The 22,499-nt window shown below is 41.0% G+C and overlaps 3 protein-coding genes across 3 annotated transcripts; 1 reads left to right on the top strand and 2 right to left on the bottom strand.

Annotated features, from left to right (window-relative positions):
• Nucleotides 1-487: 487 nt before the first annotated feature.
• Nucleotides 488-10,977, bottom strand: aifm5 (apoptosis inducing factor mitochondria associated 5). The gene is made up of 19 exons (XM_085363885.1): nucleotides 10,962-10,977; nucleotides 10,781-10,871; nucleotides 9,268-9,377; nucleotides 8,932-9,041; nucleotides 8,805-8,849; nucleotides 7,909-7,990; nucleotides 7,530-7,642; nucleotides 7,357-7,443; nucleotides 7,095-7,186; nucleotides 6,489-6,619; nucleotides 4,573-4,688; nucleotides 4,407-4,478; nucleotides 3,565-3,628; nucleotides 3,228-3,304; nucleotides 2,999-3,116; nucleotides 2,452-2,550; nucleotides 2,162-2,237; nucleotides 1,958-2,062; nucleotides 488-521 (listed from the first exon to the last, which is right to left on the bottom strand). The coding sequence occupies exons 1-19, from the start codon at nucleotides 10,975-10,977 to the stop codon at nucleotides 488-490; spliced, it is 1,638 nt and encodes a 545-aa protein (XP_085220011.1).
• A 1,076-nt stretch (nucleotides 10,978-12,053) lies between these two features.
• Nucleotides 12,054-15,090, top strand: LOC146624393 (TLC domain-containing protein 2-like). The gene is made up of 5 exons (XM_085363884.1): nucleotides 12,054-12,116; nucleotides 12,210-12,285; nucleotides 12,429-12,511; nucleotides 14,162-14,367; nucleotides 14,892-15,090. Exons 1-5 carry the CDS (start codon nucleotides 12,054-12,056, stop codon nucleotides 15,088-15,090), a joined length of 627 nt encoding a protein of 208 aa, XP_085220010.1.
• A 269-nt stretch (nucleotides 15,091-15,359) lies between these two features.
• LOC146624392 (F-box only protein 40-like) lies at nucleotides 15,360-22,122 on the bottom strand. Its single transcript, XM_085364584.1, has 6 exons — nucleotides 21,899-22,122; nucleotides 20,147-21,325; nucleotides 18,587-18,873; nucleotides 18,286-18,417; nucleotides 16,574-16,913; nucleotides 15,360-15,831 (listed from the first exon to the last, which is right to left on the bottom strand). Exons 1-6 carry the CDS (start codon nucleotides 21,899-21,901, stop codon nucleotides 15,613-15,615), a joined length of 2,160 nt encoding a protein of 719 aa, XP_085220710.1. The 5' UTR covers nucleotides 21,902-22,122; the 3' UTR covers nucleotides 15,360-15,612.
• Between the last annotated feature and the right edge of the window lie 377 nt (nucleotides 22,123-22,499).

Here is a 22,499-nt window from a genome sequence, read left to right as displayed (position 1 = left end):
GGTCACTTATGTTTTTCCAGCTGCCCCATCCAAGTAAAAGTGAGCTTTAAATACTAACAGCAGAGAACATACTGAGGCATCTTAAACAGCGATGTCTCTGGACTGTTACTGAAACACTCCTGGAGACATAAATCCATGAAATAAAATAAAAAATCTGTTAAATTAATGACAAAAAAATTAGATTTAAAAAAGAAGACCTATAAGCTGCATCTTTTTGAGGTATCTGTTGTTGACATTTGGACTCCCCCTCACATGAGCACTGAATGCATGGTATGCACTTCCACACAGCCCATATTAGATGCTGAGCTGTTACTGCAGCTTTCACTGTGTTTGGTGCTCCTTCCCTCCGCAAGTGAAGTTTGTCTCTTCCGACTGAAAAGTTTCAATCCACATTTCCAAACTCCCCCTGGTCCTTTTTGTGAGCCGTGCTGAAGAAGAGACATACGGAGGAACGAACATTGGACAGACGAGTGTAAGGAGCTGAATATCAGGACAGCTGCAGCCAGCTCAGGTCGTCTGATCTGTCAGAGAGAGAAAAAATATTTCAAAAAATGCTTTTATGTAGATTTCCACTTATCTTGTGTAATTCTGCCTCCATTCACCAGCACGGTGAATTTTAAATCAATCACCATGCGATGTGCTGACTTTCAGCTTTAATTCAAGATGTTTAACAAAAGTATTGCAATAGATACATCCATTTTTAAAACCTTTTTTATACAAAGCTCCCTTTTTTTCAGAAAGTTAATTGGACAGATGACTGTCAGGTGCTTATATGACCTTGAAGGTCTGTTCTCTTGCTATTCATTCAGAAATTAAGCAGAAACAACGTCTTCCTGGAAGTCCCAATATGAGGTCCAGAGAGATACCAAAGCAAGTGAGCGAGTGAGTCATCATTAGATTGAAAAACCAAAAAAAAATTAGGAGTGGCTGAATGACCATTCTAGCTCATTCTTAAAACTGTAAGTGCAGGATGATGGAGGCTATGTAAAGCAACTTCACAACATTCAGCATTTAAAAGTCAAGAATACTCTTCAGGAGGTATCATTGTTATGGTCAACAATCAAGAGATGCCTTCAAGAATGGAAACACAGCGCGTTTGCAACAAGCAGGTCAGATCAGACTTTACCAGAAAACATGCAAAGAGAAGATGCAGCTCTAATATAATGTTTGGACAGATGAAACCAAGATTAACTTGAAACATGGTGACAGCGTTAGGGCATGGGCATGTATGGCTGCCAGATCATCTGTTTATTGATGATGTAACTGCTGCTAGAAGTAGCAGGGTCTCAGGAAACATTTTTTCTGAGTGTTAAACAGGATATGCTGTATTTTGAAATTAAGATGCTCCTAGCTAACAAGTGTGTTCCATATTTCTTAGTCAGAAATGCACCTCATTCATCATGTTTGGTTTCAAAACAAGATGATATCATGGGCAAAAAAGACACTGACCTATGCAGGGACGTCTCTAATGATGCCATGAAAAACTGTTTTCAAATTTTAGTGATCTGAGATTTTTACAAAGCCTATGAAAAGTTTGATTGAGCCCATGTGAGAAGCATTCATGTTCTACCCAGATCCCAGGCATCACCAGAGACAAAAGTATTTGTTTAGTTAGAACTTGTCTGAATCTCTTTTGAATGCTACGTGTAATAAAGGCCAGCTTGAAACAAGGCAATGGCTTGATTATCCGAACAATGTCTGGACATCATGTCTCAAAACAGCTTTGAAGTCATGTTCCTGACCACCTGTGGTGTCTAACTTAAACAATGAAACTCTGTTAGATCTTTTTTTGGACTCCACCAACCTCTAGGTAAGAAACATGGCTCATTTTTCACAAAAATAAATCTCTCTACATTGTCTCTCTGGAGTCATATTGTTCAGATTCAGTTTGACTAAAATAATCAGAAGATGGGAATATAGAAACAAAGTGTAAAACAAACTGAACGATTTTACATACTGGGCCTCGTCTTTTGTGATGACTTTTCCTGTTGCGAGTCTCTCAGCTACTGCCGACACTGCTGGATCAAAGTTCAGGCCAGCTGCTGCTATGACCTCCTCATCCCTACAGGGAAAAAAACATTCCAAACATACACATCTGGGTATTTATTTAATGGTTACATTTTTTCTATCACAGTTGAATACAGTTTTAACAACAACTTACTTAATGTACAATGCGAGGAACTTCCTGTCCTCAAACTGTCCTTTTATCACGAGCTCAGTGTATCCCTCCCCATAGCCTGCACACAGCCAAAGCAAACATTCAACAATGGCATGCAGAAACATATGAAATCTATCACAGAGGGTTTATCTACAGTGTTTTCAGGCAGTAAAATAAACAGTTTGGATGGCAAAGACTGAAAAGAAAGATGTAATAACTTCACATGAATAATGATAATAAGACACCTGATTTTTTGTGTGCCAGTAAATATTTACGTGTGTGTGTATACCCACCTGTGTATCGGATGGTCTTACCCACAAGGACAGTCCAGTAGAAAGGGACTGAGTTCAGTTCAGTTGTTTTGTTTAGCATGTTCAGAGCTACTATTCTCCCTTAACACACACACAAAAAAGTTTAACATGTAAATGACATATATGGGATTTTACCCTGTAACACCCAGTGTATCATATTTTATACATGAGTTTTTGAGACCATGAATCAATAGCACCATAAATTTTTAAGCAATAGCAAAAATTATACAAATTAAAATGTATATATGCAAATTGATATTTAATTTGTTATTGTTTGTATTCATCAGAATGCTTAGTAAACACTCCAGCCTGAAGGAGAGAGCAAAGGTAAGGTTGACAGTGTTGATGTCAGTTTTGGAGCTTTAAGTAATATAAATTGACCCAGAATTCTCGTGAATTTAGTCCCGCTTCCCATAGATGACATTTTAACAGCTTTTGTGCTTCCCATGGTAAATGTCAAACATTGATTTTGTGCATCAAAGTCTCTTTGTGAAACTTTCCAGTTAAGTCTATATGTTTCCTGCTTCACCCTGTGCTTGTGCCATCTGCCAGTGTCCAATGTTAACCATCCTGTTTTTAGCAATGGCCAGTGGGAACATGGCCAGATCACCACCACAGAAGACATCGGGGACATTGGTGTGCATGTACTGCAGGAGGGATACATACAGAGAACTGATGATCAATGTTCCAAAGCACAAGTTTGGGGAAAAAGTACAAGTCAGGCTTATGTGCTGTAGATAATCGGGTGAACCGCTGACCTTGTCGACCTTTACAAAGTTTTTTGAGGTCATCTGTATTTTACTGTCCTTTAGGTACTCTGAGTTCGGCATGGTGCCTAATGGAGGAAAAATAGGAGCAGTTAATCAGGTCATTTCACTCAGTTATTTGTATACAATTTCAACAAGTCATTTAACATTAACATCAGACATATTTACAATATGCTGGCAACAGTAATTTAAGTGAATATATACATATATTCCTTCGGGATTAATAAAGTATTCTGATTCTGATTCTGATTCTGATTATAAAAGCTTTCAAGAATTCTGTGTTGCTTAATAAAAGACTCATAAAAGACTCTGATATGTTTCCACTTACCAATACCTACAATCAAAACTTCAGCTGGGATAACTTTTCCACTTTTCAGCACAACCTCCTTCACCTTGAGGAATAAAACAGAATGTGACAGGAAGAACTCAGTGTTAGTATTTTTTTTTTCATTACTGAAGATAAAACTGCTGATATTCTTATCTAAAACTAGGCGTCACAATCCTGGGCCATTTGACCCAGCCTTTTGAGTCTTAATATATTTTGATGTTTATGGTTTATGTTTAAGTTCATTAGCTTATCTAAGTTCATTTCTTTTTTGCCTATGATGCCCTGTTATAGTTCATTGTTTATTAGATTTCCCTTGTGTCTTCATGCCTCTGTTTAAGTTTCCGTCGCTCTTCATGCGTTTCATGTCTGCATCTCATTATGTTTCTCGTTTTATTTTGAAGAGGTTTGGTGTCCCGTGTTCGTTGTGTTTAGTTTCACTTCCCCTGTGGCATCAATATGTTTATTCTAATCAGCTGTCACCCATGTGTTTCCACTTCCCCTGATCACCTCCAGTGTGCATTTTGTGTGTTTTCATTGATTCCTTGTCAGGTCATCTGTTGAGTTCTCGTCATGCCTCCATGTTTCCAGGTTTTTGTCATGTTCAAGGTTTTGTTCTTTGTCTGTTGTGTTTAGCATTTAGTTTTTCCCAGTTTAGTTCTAGTTTCGCCTCAGTGTGCATCTGCCTTTTGTTTTGTACCTTTTCCCAACCTCAAATAAACGGCTCGCCTTTTGTTATATTATAGTTTTGTTCCAAGTGTCTGCATTTGGGTCCTCTTTCTCCATCCACATGTTCTGCCAGTGCAAATCGTGACACTGGAATGAAGTTTATCTCCTCACTTTACCTTGCCATTCACACCTCGGATCTCTGTCACGCTATCATTCATGTAGAATTTCACATTTCTCTCAATCAGCATCTACAGAAACAAGAGTGAACAACAAACAGGTAAGCTGGAGATGAACTACTGTCAGGGAATAACACGTACATCTCAATCTCTTCATCTTTCTTACCGTCATGGTGAGTTTGCCGATTTCAGGACCTAATGTATTTTGGTACGGCATTTCACTGCTGCCTATCACTGTGATACTGGAGGCTTTGTCTGTCAAGTAAGATGCCACCTCCATGCCTGAAAGCAACATGTAATTGTAGGTGCTGGAGCGAATATCAGTGTGAATAATATATTTTACTTAATATTTGACATATGATGCGAACAAAAAGACAAAGAAAAAAAGAGAAAAATAAAGCTAAAAGATGTTGATGCTGTAAACTAAATTTTTTATTTTCCTCTCTTTTGTAGGCTTTTGGGTCTATATAAAAATAGGGAAGAAAGGAAAAAAGGAAGTTTTCACAGTTAAAGCATATAATTCCACTAGCTTTGTTTTCTACACAAATCCAGGCAATACAAATGTGCACATAGTAACTATAGTAGAGCTGGGCGATATAAGAATTTTTCATATCACGATATGTTTTTTTCATTTCAGGCGATAACGATATATATCACGATATAAGCCAAATAACTATATTTGTAAGATTTAAATGTGCCGTTGCTCACAAGTAAAATGTGAAATAATCAGCAGCTTGTTTTGATTTAAATATTTATTTCCCATAGTAAGTTCAACAGGGTAGATGTACTTAAGGAACATGAGACTTTTTCAGATAAATAAAGGCAAATATTGCAAACTACACAAAAGGCAGCCGCTAAAGCGTTTAAGTTTCAAAATAGAACAAACGAAACAGACGACTAAATTGTCAATTCCACTTAGAAACAAAATATTAATTCTAAAAATAAATCTTAGTTTGTTTTACAGAAGAACAGACAAAACTGACTAACTTTTGTCAATATCAAATAAACTGAGAACTAAAAGGAAATTCTCAATCTCTCCTTGTTGTATAGCTGAGCTTTTCAAACAGTTTTAACAGTTACTTTAGTCTGACAAAAGCCGAATGACGAATTAGAGCTTCCAGTCAGAGATTGAGCATGCACCGGTTTATTGTATTTCCAGACTTGCTTTCGGCACAATTAACAGTGCGCGCTACTCTGTTTTTTGTCAGACTTGAAATAGCCGAAATACCGTCACACTACGGAACTTCTATGGCTCTTCCGTACAACAATCTCTCCGGTGTTCTGACAAAACGTCCTACTTTGGCAAAACGTCCTACCGTAAGTAGTTTATGCACATTTCTGCTGTCATAGTAATTCCAGCACAAATGTAAGTAGGTATGACAGTTTGCCACTTAACTTTGCCTATCAGAGTATGCTTGTAGCTCACATTCATAAAGCCAGGATGGTTTGCCACTTCATTTTACCCATTAAAGTATGCTTGTAGGTCACATTCAGAAAGGTAGCATGGTTTGACACGTATTTATACCCGTCAGAGTATGTTTCTAGCTCTTATTAACAAAGGTAAGATGATTTGCCACTGAATTCTAGCTGTAAAATTATGCTTCTAGCTTATATTCACAAAGGTAGGACGCCACTGAATTTCGTGTTGTGCGCATGCGTAGAAACAACAGGTAGGATGGTTTGTCAGGTAGGATGGATTCCCAGAACACCTGCATTGGAACCATCATCTGTTTTCTCTTCGGTAACCTTCGGTCACGCTCTCGGTTGATTTTTCTCTAGTCAGCACACTCATTTCCTCCATTACCCGGGCGGTACGGCAGCTGGCTGCTTTCCAAAACAAATACACATGTGCGGCTTGGCACTTGTGCTGTACGTAACAAGTCACGTGACGTGACGCTGCGGCTGTGATTGGTTCGGCTCTGCGCTAGTTAATTTGGATTGGCTGTTCCTCTTTTTTTTTTTAAGAGGACAAGAGAGATGAGGCCTATCACAATAGTTTAACTTTTCTATCGAGAAAAAGTTATTTCGCAATACATATAGTTATCGTTCTATCGCCCAGCTCTAAACCATAGTAATCAGTACCAACAAATGAGGTTCCCACGAGGACAACATCGGAGCCCGTACAGGCTGCGTGGATTTGCCGGGCGTCCTCTGGCGTCTCCAACATCTTGATATTCCCCAAGTTCATGCCAGGAACATCCAGACCCTTTGCTCTAAAGGACAGGGATCAGAAGCAACTCACTCTGTTGTAAAGTAAAGTGGATGCTCCATGATCCTTTCACAGATTTTTTGAAACGACTAATTATATCTCAAAGCGGTAAATTTTCTCGTTTTAAACTTTTGATGTGTTTTCTATCTTCTACTGTGGGTTTATGAGATTTGCCGACCTCTGCATGCTGTTTTAGGTACCTTTTATGCAGCAACCCAGCTTTTTCAGAAAAGGTGGTGTTACTCTGAGACTCAGCTTAATAAAGTCTCCTTAGTTTTATCGTAAAAGTGAATTATAATATTTTTCTTATTTAAACTTTTCCATCAAATGTGCAGACTTAAAAATATATAATAAAACTGAGAGGACACTAACAATAATATTTTAGTTGGGGAATAATTGATGCCTGCCTGAGGCCAGAGAAGGTGTTTGTGCTGGAGCCAAGTATGTGTTTGTACACATATTTGTGAGGTTGTCTGTACCTGCAGCCAGTTGAAATGAGGAGTTGGTCGTAGCTCTGGACTGAACCATCATCAAATGTGACCGTCTTCTTGTCTGTGTCCATGGAAAGCGCCTGCAAACACATCAGCAACCAGTTTCAAAGCATGACTCAATCACATAGATAGCAAGTCATTCCCACATGTGTTGCTGTCCGGATGAAGATTTACCTCAAGGTCACAATGTCTATGAGATAAAACACAGATGCAAGCACATGCAGGATGTTGTCATACAGGAAGTACTCACTTCTTTCCTGAGCCACACCTCTATGTCATACTGATGGAAAAACTCCATCCTCCTCATCAGGATGCTGTCGCTCTCCACGTTCATCACCTGTGAAATCAGCGAAACTCCAGTGAAGTGAAGAAAATTCATAGAGACTTTCATGTGTTTGTGTCGAGTTATTCGCTGTGCTGAACCTTGCTCAGACGTGTTTTGTCGTAAGGTAGGAGGTCTTCTCTGGTCACCATGATGATCCTGCCACCAAAGTTTTCCTGCCGCAGCGTCTCAGCACAACTGAGTGAAGCGGCTCCTACACTTACACAAAACAACACACACACACACGCAAAGGAAGCAAATCAGAGGCAACGCAGTCTAATACCTGCACGTATCCATGTACAGCATACATGTACTTTTTTTGCAGGATCAGAGAAGCGGCTCATTTTCCTGACACATTTACTCAAATCCCAAGGCAAAATTGTTACATTTACTTATTTGTTGAGAGGACATGGTGGAAGATGCCAGTTAAGTGCCCTATTGAAGCCACACAACCACACACACATATTGGTCCACACTCACCTCCTCCCAGCAGCAGAACAGTGTGAGTAACTCCTGGGACTGCAGTGCCCATACGCTTTATCCTTTTCTCCTGCCTGAGAGTCTGAATCATGGATCAAACACGTGGTCAGGTCATCAGTAGGTACCAACAGTGATATTTACAAACAGAAAATTATTTCAGTTGCCTAAAAATACACTCACGGTTGCTTTCTTAGGTTCAAATCAAATCAGCCAGTCACATGAGACAGCCCTTCAGTGCATTTGTTCACTGCAACTTTCAGCTACAAACCAGTTTACAAAAATGTGAATCAAAATAAAGCATAAGAGTTTGTGTCAGTGATGAACTAAAAAGATAAAACTTGATATTTTAATGATTTTTAAGGGGAAAATGTGCTCAGTATGAATTTATTGACACGTCACACTTAAGAAAAGCAGGGAAATTCCACTCTGTAGCATCCTATTTTTTTAAAAACAACAAAATGATAAGTGTTTGGGGCCCAACTGTTTTAGTTTTTAAAGCAATATGCTCCCCATTTTTGATTAATCTGTGTTTTCAACTGCAAAGGTCCTCTTTTGTTAAGTTTTGTAATGTGCTAACTGTTTCAGTGGGTCACAGATTTGGGTTGCAGAAGTACCAGGAGTCTGCTATGTTGAAGTCAGGTCATCAACTGGTGTTTATCGCCTCCACCATAAAAATCCAGGTTCTCCCTCCAACAGTTACTCCCTGGCAATAATTTCAGCCTCTCTTTCCTGTAGCTGGGTTTTAACTAGTGTTCATGAATGCAGCGGGGAGCTGTGTTCAGTGACAAAGGTTTTCAGAATTAGTTGTGTATGGCCTTCTTTCCTCGCTGAAGAGATCGATACCAGGAGATTAAAATGGCCTCATATTACTAAAACAGAAAAGGTAACCTACTTACCTTTTTATTTATGGACACATACACTTTGCTGTTTTGAATATGGACCTTCAAAAGCGAAAATAAAAACATTTAAACAACAGCAAATGTGCTCATAAGCTTTGTATCAATCTGTCTCTCCGGTTCATACTTTGTGGCAAGGTAGACAGTCGATGCCGGGGTATTCCTCGAGATCGCCTGTGTGGACATTGAAACAGGAGCCGTGCCACGGGCAGCGCACTCTGTTCCCCGAAATAAAACCTGAACACACAAAGATGCGCACAAGAAAAATACAAGATGAAGACAAATTATTAAAACATAAGAAACACATATGAAGCTCAGACCAGTCTGATACCTTACAGTGTGCACAGACAAGATAAATTTCCTTAAATGACACTTTTCTGCCCACACAAGCACCCAGACTTGACTCAAGACTGAAATACATCTATGTCACAGAAATTCCTCTTCAGACTTCCTGTCTTCATACCTTTGCTAAGTGGAGCGCCGTAGTGTGTACACTGGTTCCCAATGGCGCTGTATTTACCCCCACTGCGCGTCAGCAGCACACCGTGATGTCCGACTTCAACTTCCATCATCCTGAGATAACAGACACACACACACACACACACACACACACAGAGAGGTTTTTAATTTTTTAGAATAAGATAAATTTCATTGTTTGTACATCTAAGCTTGTTTAACACTTCAACTTGGTCTTTTCCTCCAGCCGTGGAAGCGTCGTGTCTGCAGGGATGGCTTTATCTGGACTGAAAAAAATATTTTTTTAAGTAAAATGCACCTGAAATGTATAAAATCAAAGGTTTATGTATTAAAATAATTCATCATTAATGGGTATAAACTGAATGCACACCTATCAAGTAAGTTAGTTGACCAGATTAGATTAAATGTAATGTTTTAGATTGAATTTATACAACAAAATTATGCACAAAAATTTACATGTAATCAAATTACATAAAGTTACCATTTTGGGCGTAAATATTTTTTGAATACTTTGGGCTTTTTTATTTTAAAAAAAAAGTGCCCGATGAAAACTGTAGTCTGTGGGCCATCAACCTTTTGCTGATTCTGAAGTGTGGTGTGCCAGAAAAAGTCTGAAAACCAGAGCTTCAGTTCAGCCAGAGACAAGGTGGTCGTGTTATCCTCCTTATAAACTGTACTCACTTTGTTGATGCCTTACCCCTCCCCTGTTCCCGCAGAGGCTGTATTTTTTGATAAAACTGCAACCTTGGGGAGTTTTTGACGGGGTACAATCAATGACAAGGCCTCCTGGTAGTATTTTCACTAAAACTGTCGTAGTATTGTTGGGTTTTAGACAGGTTCAATAGCCCCAGTGTCTCTGGCTCGTGTTTATGAGGCTGGTATTCACTGTCTGATCTACAGTTTTGACCAGATGGCACAGACATATATTCACTCCGGAGCTTTCATCTACTGGGACCCCCACTGTCATTTAGACCCCACAGAGTGTCTAAATAATCTAAATAAAGGGGGTTTTGTGGTCAAATGCGTTTTACACTGTGAGGTACATACAGCTCAGCCCCAAGGAAAATTCCCCTTTCTGTCAAAGAAAAGAAGGTTATGAGATGTCTTAATTTAAGAAAAAGAGAGGCCAAGAAATGTTGCTTTAGCAAAGAAAGAAATCTCTGAGCAAGACTCTTTGAGCTTAAATTGTAAGAAATAAATGTGGAAAATAACAAAAAAAAAGTCTAATTTCTCAGACTGACCAGTAATAATAGAAAAAAGGGTTTATTCACAGAAATTAACCATTTTTGTGAGGACAAAAAACAACAACAAAAACGAAATAGATTGGACTCTTTGCCGGGCCGTTTCTGGTCCCTGTCCCTTTTGTTTGACATCCCTGCTATAAATCATTCAAGTGTTTTAGATGTCACACTGAGACCAGTTTAAAATTTATAGCAATAACTGTTTATGTGGTTAAAACACAAAGGCATATGTTTGCAGGTTCCCCATCCCCTCCTTACTGTCCATCCTGCAGGTCTGACTCCAGACAAACCACCTCTGTCAGCTCCTCTGATGGGTTCTCTGAATCAGAGTCCGTGAGCTCTCCGCGGGCTGCCCAAACACATTATAAATAAATAAATGAGTCATCAAATGAATGATCATCAGTTTACTTTCAGACACCACTCTGCTGAGGCTACTCACACGGCTTGGTCGACATCTCTGTGATTCAGCTGTAAGAGCTCGCAGACACCAAGGCGAACCCCAGGGACATTAAAGGTTATTCAGACGCTCAGGTGGGAACAATTTGAGTCCTGCGTCACTTTGCTTTCCTCTCAGCAGATGAACAATGGGAGTCCATTTCCAAGGAAACCAGTCCATCCCCAACCTGCATCCCAGTTGGTCCAGTGAAAAGTAGATGATTTGGCTCTAATCACCCTGGAAAGTGTCTTCGGTGAGGCAGTGAGCGGAGAGTTTGGGCACTGTGGCGGCTCATGTTCAGCCGCCGTATTGTCGCAGAGAAAGGAGACCCTGCTCTTTTGTTTTTTTACAACGGCAGCACAGAGAAAGGCTGACGAGGCTGAACGCTGAATGGAGGGGCGACAAAGCAACACTTACTCAACCACAGGTGGTTATAATTCACTCTAAAGCAGAAACACTGAAGTCAGGCACTGTGGTCACATTCACACATGAGGCTGCACGTCTATGTGCCACAAGGAATTTCATTAAGAACATCCGGTGCAAACATCAAGTTTGCCATCAACTCGGCTTTCACAAAACGTTTCTTTTTTTAACATTGTTGAGATCACAGTTGTTGGAAAACTTGGCGTGTGTGTACATATGTGTGTGGGGCTAGTAGAGCTGCTGAACTGTTCAGCAGACCTAACAGTACTGCTGAAAAGATGTCATAAAGATGAAGCGAAAGTGAGTTATGAAAGCCAGGGTTGTTGTCCTTGAGAGGCAATCGTACCATTATGTGTCCACGGCCCTTTACTATCAGCTATGAGTTTATCACTTGGTGTGCGTGATGTGCGTTAGAGGGCAGAGACTAGAAACAATATATGATATATAACAGTGACCTCACAGTGACACAAGCGTCTCATGCTCTCTTTTCATGAAGCGTGTTTCCACTGAGGTATGCACTGGACATGCGTGAGGTGAACTCCGCTCAACTATTGTTATGGATTTGAAATCAACACTTCTTCTCACTGGAGGCTCTGCCGGCTCTTTCAAACTGCTCAATGCAGTCATCAGAGTCCTGCCAACACCGCAGCCGGCACAGAGGAAAGCCTGGAAATGGAGGAATGTCAGCACGTCGTTAGCTCACAGCTGCCTGACAGGAGCGGGGGCTGTTTTATGGTTCGTAGAGGCGCGCAGCAGTCAGGGTAGTGTGGACGTTTGTTTTCTACTCGTGTGATATTCACTCTTCCTGTGGGCTCTCTCGCCCTGCAGCTTTTACCGTCACCCTCAGATGATGGAGGACCTGATCTCCTTTTGCTCCCTGCACTCCCACAGTCTTTATCCACAGGTGATGCCCACACAAACACACGCACACACACACACATGCAAATGTGTATACATTGAATTTCAAAAAATAACTTGATAGCAGTTTAATACTTTAGCATTGTTTAAATACATTAGCCTGCACGCATATTTCTACCTCTCCTCCAGGGTATTTTATCCACGACTTCCTAGACATGGCCTTGAACCAGCCCTTCAAACAGTCCTGGGAGCTACTCCTCCACCACTCTTTGGTAATGACCTTTGTGGGTCTAATGCTTGGGTGTGTTTTTGCTAACACAGTGTGAAAACATGAACCAACATACACTTTTTGTAACGGGAACACATCAGTTTATTTTACACAAAAACAGGGAATAATAATCCATCTATCTCAGTTAATAAGATACTTAAGATACTTCTCTCTTGTCCTTACAAATGTAAGTGAAAATTATGACCTCATAAGAGATCATAATGAGCTGCTTTTTGTTTTGTTTTTTACATTTTTGAATATGGAGGTAGAGTGATGCAGCTATTCACAGGATAGGATTTGATAGGATTTTTTGGACAAGACCCTGCGGAGTTGAGATGCTGGTGGGGGTGAAGATGAAACCTGAGTTCAGTGAAGTGAAGATGAGAGATGAGTCTGAAAAGAGATCACAGATTTAAACAACGCAGAGTGGAGGCTGATCGCCTCAAAGAAGCCAGGCAAGAAGAAAGTAGTAATGAAGAATATAACGATGTCAGTATTGAGATTGACAGCAGGGGAAAGTGGCAGTAATGAAATGAACAGACTAGCAGCCGAAGAGCCAGGAAAGCAGGCAGATGAGTGATTACAGATCTTCCTTATTGAACTTTCACATAAGCTTAATTTCTGTCATCCATTTAAAATACGGGATCTGAGTACTGTTTCATCTCCTGAGTGTGTAATCTAAGAACACAAGCACAAAGTTGAGTCAGTCTGGTGATAGCACTCATCCCATATCTGGGTGATAACGACGAGGTCAGTGAGCGAAACCTCAGTCGTGCTGCTCTATGCTGTGATTTTACTGTCAGCGCATACAGCAGACCTGCTTTCAGGCAGCACATGTTGTGTCATGGTGCGTTTGCTCCTGACTGTGCTGCTAAGTATCTCTATGCAGGTTCTACTTTATCCAAAGACACAACGAGTTATTTATTTTTACGTGGCGAACAGTTAATCCTGCACAAGCCTTTCTGATCAAAGTTCAAGGTTCAAGTTTTATATGTTTGCGTCCAGTTTTCTCAGAGTGGGTCACCACATTCCTGAGGTTACCCAACAGTATATTCTCCTTCATCAAGTTTGGCTTGTTTTTAATTTATCCAGATACTTAATTCATTAAATTCATGCAAAAAAAAAAATCTCACAGAATGTTTAGTTACATAACTCTTTTACCAAACTTTATTTACAGCGATTTATTAACATTTTAAACTCTCTTCTGTTGTCATTCTGTTATTTCCTGCGGTATTATTTTCAATAGTGGGAGGGCAGCAGCGTCGCCTCTCAGCACGCATCAATAACAGCCAATATAAAACTGATAATTATGAGATCAATCAGCAGAGCCATCAGCTGGTGTGTGCTGGCACAGATCAGCTGATCTCAGGGGACGTGTGGAGCTTGACAACCTGAAATTCATCCTCCAAATACTAATGATGGTGTGTAAAAATTCATTCATAAAAATTCATAATTATTAAAGGCTATAAAGCCTTTAATAATCATGGTCCAGCAGGTTTCTATATATCACTTACTGACATTCATTTCTGGGTGGTCTGAAATTAGCTAATTCACATTTTCCATGATTAAAACTTGTGATTTTTGCATGATTAACGTGTAAATAAAGTGTTGTATTGCTGTCTCTTTGCATGTGCTGTTTTAACATTTCTCTCAGGTGATCTCATGCTTCGGTTTGGCTGTGACGTCCCGCCTCTATCTGGGTTTTGCAGCGGTGTCTCTGCTGGTAGAGATCAACTCTGTTTTCCTTCATCTCAGACAGCTCCTCATCCTCTCAGGACGGAGGAACAAGCCAGGCACTGAACTCACCGCCCCTCAGCCCTCTCTCGCCTACAGCATCACCAGCTGGCTCAACGTGGGAACGTAGGTGGTTCAGGAATTCTTTTTAGCAGGAAGAAATGATCTTTTTATGCGAGGTGGGAAAAGATCATAAAGCACCTTTTTAAAAGCATTTTGAAGCATTTTTGAATATGTTACATCAAATAAATGTTAATATTATGCAAACTTAGCCTGAGTAAAGCCTCGTTAATTTTTTTTAATGATGGCTTCATTTTATTAAGGAGAGGAAAAAGCTAATTCCCCCGAAACCTAATAATTGGTTGTGTAACCAGAATTGTTGAGCTTAAAGTTGTGAGGCCTCCAGGAAACCATCTGCGCTCTACTTTTACTTCTTTAATCTGTTTCCTGAAAGGCCTGTTTTGTGTTTATCTGCCTGAAACTGTTGTCCAATAATCACAGATGTGCCAGTTTTATCCCAGCTGCTCCCACATCAATATCTCAGATACTGTGCAAGATACTGAATCCCAAGCTTTCACTATCTGGGCCTTGCATGGTGACTTTAGTGTAGACTGGTATCTGTCAGCTTGTTTCTTCTGTTTCATCTGCAGGTTTCTGGTGTTTCGTGCCTGCACGCTGGGCTGGATGAGCCGCTGGCTGGCCCGTCACAGTGAACACATTCCTCGTTATGTCCTGATGATGGGGGCCGCCGGCCTGAGTCTCATCTCCACCATGAACGTGGCGATGTTTTATAAAATGTTTAAAGCGGATATCCTCAAAAACATGCGCAATGCCACTGAGAACCACTAGGGGGAAGCAGAGCTGTGTTACTCCTGCACAAGTGACTTGAATCCGTTTTCTACCTCATCACGTGGTTAACGCTGCACTTGCAATTCATTTTCTAAGCAAATATGTTTTGTTTACAGGCGTAACACAAAATAAAATAAAATGTGGATGCATAAGATAAAGTGTTTGGTGATACTATTTAGTCATGAAATCCCTCTCATTTCAGTTTATAACCATTTGCAAAGCATCTGTGAAAAAGAAACGTGTGAATAAAAACAGCAGATATCTGTAGCTTGATTTATTTATTTATAATTAAAATGAACTTCAGTGCTCTTCTGACATCATTTTTAAATATATGTAGTTTCTAAGATTCAGTTCAACATGTGACCCCAAAACTTATCTCTGTAAGCATTAATTTTATATTTATTGTGATTTTTCTCCTGTAATTTTAAAGTGAACTGCAGTGGCAGGAGATATAGGAATAGAAGGAGGGGGAAAAGAAGTTAACATGCAATAAAACCCCAAACCAGACCAGTTTACAGTGAACTACATCATGATTCTCTTCTGCTGGAACATGGTAACCAGAGTGGGAGGTTTGCAGCTTGTGTTGGGCTGGATTTCTTCTCGCATGCGTGGCAGGTAAATCTTCTCCGTCCTGGACTCCCTCTCATAATAACGACACACCTTTAGATGCTCTGAGATAGGCGGCACATCCTGAAAGCACCACGTATCCACCGGAGAGAACAAGGTACTGAACTGCCAGACCTGCAGTGATGAACAGCGATGGAGATGCAACTAAATATAAGGTCCTGACTGCAAAAGTGGGATATCTCACATTTTATTTCACATTAAATCTTTCAGTGCTTTGATTGTCCAGAATGGTCACTATTACAGTAGTTTAAAAAATGAGGTGATTTGCAGGCCTCTGCTTTTTCAAACTGGGAAACCATTCAATCTGTCATTTTTATTTATTCTGAAGTTGCTTCAATTATATTTAGATAAGGGTGCTCTTTAGGGTGAAGTCAATATTTCTAATATAATCTGCTCCAAGTGGTCACAGCATGAATTATGTGATTCATGAAGTCAGAAAAAAAGACTCATGATTACAAAGATGTTAAATTGCATTCATTTACTGACTTTTTGCTGTGAAATGTTGCATGCGATTACTTCTTTGGCCTTCAACAATTAAACAGCCTGGTAAGAAACGTCAGCGTTGTGTTTTCTAAACTAAATGTAGCATCACTTGATTACTATCAAGGCAACCCTGCTACATGATGACAACAAGATCAACAATCATCTGGTTTCTTGTGCCTCCAGCTCAAAGCCAAACTTGCACTCGTCCCTCATATCTTCCTTCTTTTATGCTGTATTCTTGCCTTTATTTCTAATATTTACTTTTAATCTTAATTGCCCCTTGGGGATAAATAAAGTCTTTCTGATTCTGATAAACATGAAATATCTCGCATTATGTCTACTGTGAGTCCTGTTAGCGTGGCTCCAATCTTACCCTCTGCTTCACCCTCCACTTGGCTCCTCCATGAGAGTAGGTCTTCCTCTCCCAGCGGAGGGTGACCATCCCTCTCTCCTGCAGCTGAGAGGAGCACACCTGCCTCATGAGGTGGGACACCATAGCCAGCTGGGACAGGGAAAAGCTGTCCAGGAAACTGGCCACGTGGCACAGCACTTCGTAGGGAAGAGAGGTCAGCGAGTCGTCCGCTCCTCCCGCTCGACTGCCTCTCTTCCTCCAAGCAAAGCTGGTGGAGGCATCCGTGCTCCTGGATGTCTGGGAAGTGTCACCCAGGCAAACAGAGGTGGTGGGAATCAGGCTGAAGCAGCCTAGATCATCGCTGAAAGTACAGACGAAACTGTGGTCTTTGAAAGAGTATTGGATTTTTATTTGCAGAGGATTAAAATGCTTTGACTCTGATCTGAGTTATAGATTGTTAAAATAAAAGTTATAGTAGCTTTAAGGTTAATTTATGCATCATATTTGTTATTTTCACAACAGTGTGATGTTAAAAGTGTGACTTGTGATGAAATAAAAGATTAACTGAAGTTCTGAAGCGTTGTTCAGTTTGATGCTTTCAATTTTACAGCCCAAAACCAAAATCAGGGACACCTTGCAAGCAATGAAATATAAGAGTGAAGCATTAAGAGCTAAACTTACAGATAGTGTATTTGTGTGCTTGTAGAAGCTACAAACATCCAAAAAGGAGAAAATATTACTCAAGGAGGCCAAAACATGACAGCTGTGTTCTGCATCTGCAGGATATGTGAACAGATAACTATGTGCAAAATGTTTAACTAGTCAGTTTGATAGTGTGTTTCTGCTGCCCTCAAGTGGTTACAAATAGTTGTTGCAGATTTACACGATTCACTTTGACATAAAGAGAAGTGTGGAAAAAAAAATCTACACGCGCCACGATTCAGCAGCTCAGATTCAGAAGCATCTTTAGCAGCAATAACGTGAAGTAATCATTTTCTGCAAGACTTTATGAGACTTTGATATCACTGTGCAGGAATCTTTGCCCACTCTTGTTTACAATGTTGTGTCATGGAGGTTTGTGGGCGCACGGTTATGCACGGCTCTCTTAAGTTCCCACCACAGCATTTGAATCAGTTTTTGGACGGGGTCATTGCAAAAGTACTTTCTTTCCCTGTACTTGAGATCATTGCCCTGTTGCATGACCCAGGCTCACATTTGACTCTTGAATACTTTGATATGGTTTTGTTTGTTCAAGTCAGTGGCTGCAGTGCACTCAGGTCATTTGGCTACAAAATAAGCGCAAACCATCACTCCTCCACCACCGTGCTTTAAAGTTAGTTTGAGGTGTTTGTGCTCACATGTTGCTTAGTTTCTGCCAAACTTCCACTGTGGTCTCATCTGTACAAAGGACGTAATTAGTAAATGTACTTCACTGTTGCTCGCAAATGTTTTTCAGATTATTGCAGTTACTCTCTGCCCAGCACTAAAGTTTACACAGGAGTCTATGCACTCCTGTGTAAACTTTCTTTATCACATGACTGTATAAAGAGCTTTTTTATTTTCTACACAACTCTGAATTGATTTTTTTTTTATTGTTTATAAAGCTCAGAAAGTGAATTAGAAATGTAACTGGGACACAGTGCAGTTAGAATGTGTACCCTGTACCCCTCTAACACGCTTCAGCTCACAGTTAAATTTGTTTACATTTCGATGAACTCTGTGATTTCTCTCACTTGTAGCTGATGGTGGCTTCGTGTGTGGAGGGCTGAAATCTCCTCTGGCTGTAGCTGCATCCCAAGTAAGCGAGCGGGCATCTCTGCTCGAACCATCCGTTTACACACATCTGGATATCACTGTGGACGTTCCTGCACACGACAGAACATTTTTTATTAGAAATAGATCACTTTGCTCTCACAGTATCAGATGGGGTTTAGAGCATCATTCTGAGTCAGTGACTGCTTTGTGTATTTCTTGTTCAGGTCTTAATCTCTTTAAACGATGCAAAACCTAAATATTTAAGAAAAAACAACTCACTTGTAATGTTTGCCATATTCTCTGCGCTGGAAGGTGTGTCCACAGAGGAAGGTGAAGGCAGAGCTGGCCTTGTGATGTCGGCTGGTGACGCTCTCCACCTGCAGCTGAAGGTGCAGCTCAAGCGGTTTGACAGCCGTCAGGTCGGCCAGCGAAGTGTTTCTCCGGAAAGGAGCCGACAGAAAGCTGTAGGTCTGCGTGCCTTCGTCTGTTAACAGAGCGTCTGTGCACACGCTTTCTGCAATGAGGTGACCCCTCAGCTCCTTCTCCAGGGAGCACAGCAGAGAGGCCTGAGCAGCCAATCAAACAACAGAGCAATATTTCATCGGGGAGCTTCGTAGCTGGTGAGCATTAAACAACAACGAAAGCAAAAACGACTCTCATTTATTAAACATATGACAAATATGACAGAAAACGTCATCAGTAAACAGTAACACTTGTTTGTTTACTCCGTACTTTGAGAAAACATGAATATTTGTTCTCTGCACATTTTGTTCCATTGGCTTGTGATGCTCCAGGATTTAAAATACAGTCTAAGAAGGTACAAGAAAGATATATTCCTGCTCAAGAACATGAAAGAAGTTTTTTCACTCACACTGTCGGCTTATAAAATGTAAAAAGAAATTAAAAGCCCTAAAAAACAACAACAACAACAACAAAAAAAACCAACAGTTCTTTCTGATATTGTCCTGCAGCAAAGCCACACTCTCCTCTTAGATAACCAACTTAAGTGGTTTATTTTATAATTTTTGCATGTGTCCCAGCACTAAAACCTACCGAAGAAAGTAAAAATGAAAATAGACATACATTTTTGTAAATGACCTGAAAGAACTTCAGTAACTTTGTCTTCTCGCTTCAAACTTATTACCATTCACCTTCATCAGCTAGACTCTGTTTTCATCAGGGTGTCAGCTATAACCATCATGCTTTATATGTTTTACAATCATATTATTCCTGGCTTTTAAATCTCTTTTAATATTATTATTGTTGCATTTTGTTGTAAGGTGACCTTACAATTCAGGACAATGATTCAGCTCTATGAGGTTGCTGAATCATTTATAATGTTTAATTACTTTGACATACACGTCTTAGGACTGTGGATGGGAGCGCAGGAAGAACTAATGCACATGGAAAGTCTTAAAATCATTATGAGTAATGCAAAAGGAGGTATTGAGTCTGTGGAAATCCTTTACTGGACTTGTCTACAGAGCTTTTCAGCCATTCTGAATTCATGGGTCACCTCTCTAACAAAACTACAAAATGCACAGCATTAGCAACTATCTCGTGAAACAGAATGCAACATATATTCCTCTGGGGTCAATAGAGACTGAAAACTATAAAGCTAAAAGCAAGTAAGCAATCAAGCAAAACATTAAGACACACCTTTAAAACAATAAGCAGCTGTCTGCTGATAGGTCTGAATGCATGAATGAATCTGAATGAATCAGTGCTGTGTTCACTGCTTGTTTCTGCTGTACCTTAGTGACTTTTTTAAAGCCTTTGCAGGTCTAAAAGGACAATTTTACAAAAAGTCTACAAGGAGGTTCAATTTCTTTGCCTCACCTGAACTTCCTCCCACACTGGCATTGCCTCTAGTGCCACCCCCAGGTCACTGGTATCCACAGCTTTGCTCTCTCTTTTGTAAAAACCTGGGTTGCGGATGCGGCTCTGCTTGGCAGAAAAGCTGGTCGGGACTTTGAAAGTGCGCACAATGATGATCTTCATTGGCTCCAGGCGCTCATATGTAAACTTCTTCTTGTTCAGAGTGCTGGTCAGCAGTTTGCAGGTGTTTGATGATGTTGCACCTCCACAGGTATCTGCTTTATCTTCTTCCGTAACGGTGCTCAAGCCTTTCCCCCTCCCTTTAGCCAGTCCCCGTCCCCGTCCCCTTCCTGCCACAGCTGTCCCCTCAGTTTCCCTGCATCCACCCATCTCCATGCTGAACATTCGCTCCCAGGCGCTGTAATTTTCAAGGTGATCAGCCTCTATTCCTGATGCCCTTGCAAGAGCCTCTCTTTCTTCCTGTGTAAGCCCCTGCTCATATTCGACCCGAACCTCTTCCTCCTCATCTTCTTCTTCTTCTTCTTCTTTGTCATCAGGGGTATTATCATTCAAATTGTACGTGTTAAAAGAGGCCCAGGCGAGCTCACTGGCTTGTTTTGCAGCTGCCCTTTCTGCTGCCTCCTTCTCCAACATGGCCTTTTTCTTCCTCTCCTTTTCCTTCCTTCTCTCCTCCTCCATCCTCCTTTCCTTCCTCTCCTCCTCCTCCACACACTGGATCAGCTCTGGGAACAGTTTCTTCATCTTCATGGAGTGAAAGAGGCGGTCCTGGTCTTTCAGAGCCAAGGCCAGGTCCAGACACCTTCCCTGCGCTCTTTCTCTGAGCAGGTTTTCATGCAGCTCCATGTTTGGGAAGGAGTGGGCGTCATTGGCTGGCCAGCGGTTCCACTCCATGGAGCAGTACACCACGCTGGCCGGGCACACCTGGAGGTGAGCTGCCCGTGAAGAGCGAGGCAATTGGATCGGGCAGCCGTACTCAGCGTTGATGCAGGGCACCCTCACATTAGGGCAGAGCAGCAGGTGATCCTCTTCTTTGCACAGGTGGAAGAGAGCGCCACAGAGCAGACGGCAGGGGATGACTGCGCAGCACACAGAGGCCTCTACCCGAGCCCTGCAGCGGCGGCTGTAGCAGGAATCACAGTGGATGTGGTGGCGCACCTTGGAGGCCCGAGAACGGTGACTCTGATTTGAATGAGAAAATAAACAGGAGGAGCCAGCCGTGTAAGAATGATGACTTACTCAAAAAGCAACACAAGACATTAAAACACAACTCATTAAAGCTGAAATATGTAGAAGAATTAGGTGAAGAAGGAGTCAATGTCGCACGTTCTGTTTCTAACCTGACTTTCTTTCTGCACATCGTGTTGGCTGCTACATTGACTGACTATCCCGTCTTGAGCTACGAAGTGATATCATAGAAAAATCTGTGCTGTTGCACAATCATACTGGACATGCTTTTGCATGTTGGATGCCCAAGAACGATCACTCTGATTTGGAAAAACTAAGAGAGACCAGACTGATTTTTCAGGAGGTCTTACTAAGCCAGCTTCTTTTGTCAATTTTTAAAAGTAGAAACAATAGATGTATAACAAGACAGGTTTAAAAAGGATTTCGGCAAACAACATATGTGTTCAATGGAGAGATGACAAACATAACACACCTCATGTGACAAATGTAAAGCTGCTGAAGGAAAAACAACCAACAGCGTTTTGAAATTTTTGGGGGGATCTGACGACTGCAAAAATGAAATCATACCATTTTTTCAGATCCTCTGGTGCCAGGTCTCTGAAGCTGCAGGTCTGCCCTGCGAACAGAAAGGAAACTGTTAATCAGACTGAGCCCAGTGCATGTAAATGGACAATCAGAGGATATCAGCAGAATCCTGTGGCGTAAGATTCAAAGAGGGTTTGAGGTTTGAAAGGAGAGAAAGTCCTCGCACTCCTTCTGGTACTTTTAAAGACCAAGTGTTTCCATGTGTGTCTGTTATGTGTGTTTGTGTGTTATAAATAGAGCTCAGCACTGACTGAGAAATCTTATACGGGTGGTCAGAGACATGGTTTGGGTTACTGGTCGTCTCAGACACTTGCATCAGAAATCTGCCTACTTTCATTCTGCGCGCAGCAAAACGAGGCAGATTCTTGCTTAATATCCAAACGGAGTCCTCTAGTGGATATTTAAGTGTTGTCAAAACACTGTCAATGTGAATTTATTTTGCAGTTGTTGCAGCAGAGGCTGAGCTACTTGTTCTAATGTACTTGTACTAACAAACTTGTGCTCGGACACATAAACTCAGGCTGTGAATACGGAGATAGGAAGTCTTGTATAAAGTTTGGCACCTGTGGCTCCCCGCTGCAGC

The sequence above is a fragment of the Diplotaxodon limnothrissa genome, linkage group LG10 (genome assembly GCF_057381915.1).
Source record: "Diplotaxodon limnothrissa isolate DT_005_m linkage group LG10, D_limnothrissa_male_GT1.1, whole genome shotgun sequence".
Taxonomy (NCBI): domain Eukaryota; kingdom Metazoa; phylum Chordata; class Actinopteri; order Cichliformes; family Cichlidae; genus Diplotaxodon; species Diplotaxodon limnothrissa.
This window is presented reverse-complemented; position numbering and strand designations above follow the sequence as displayed.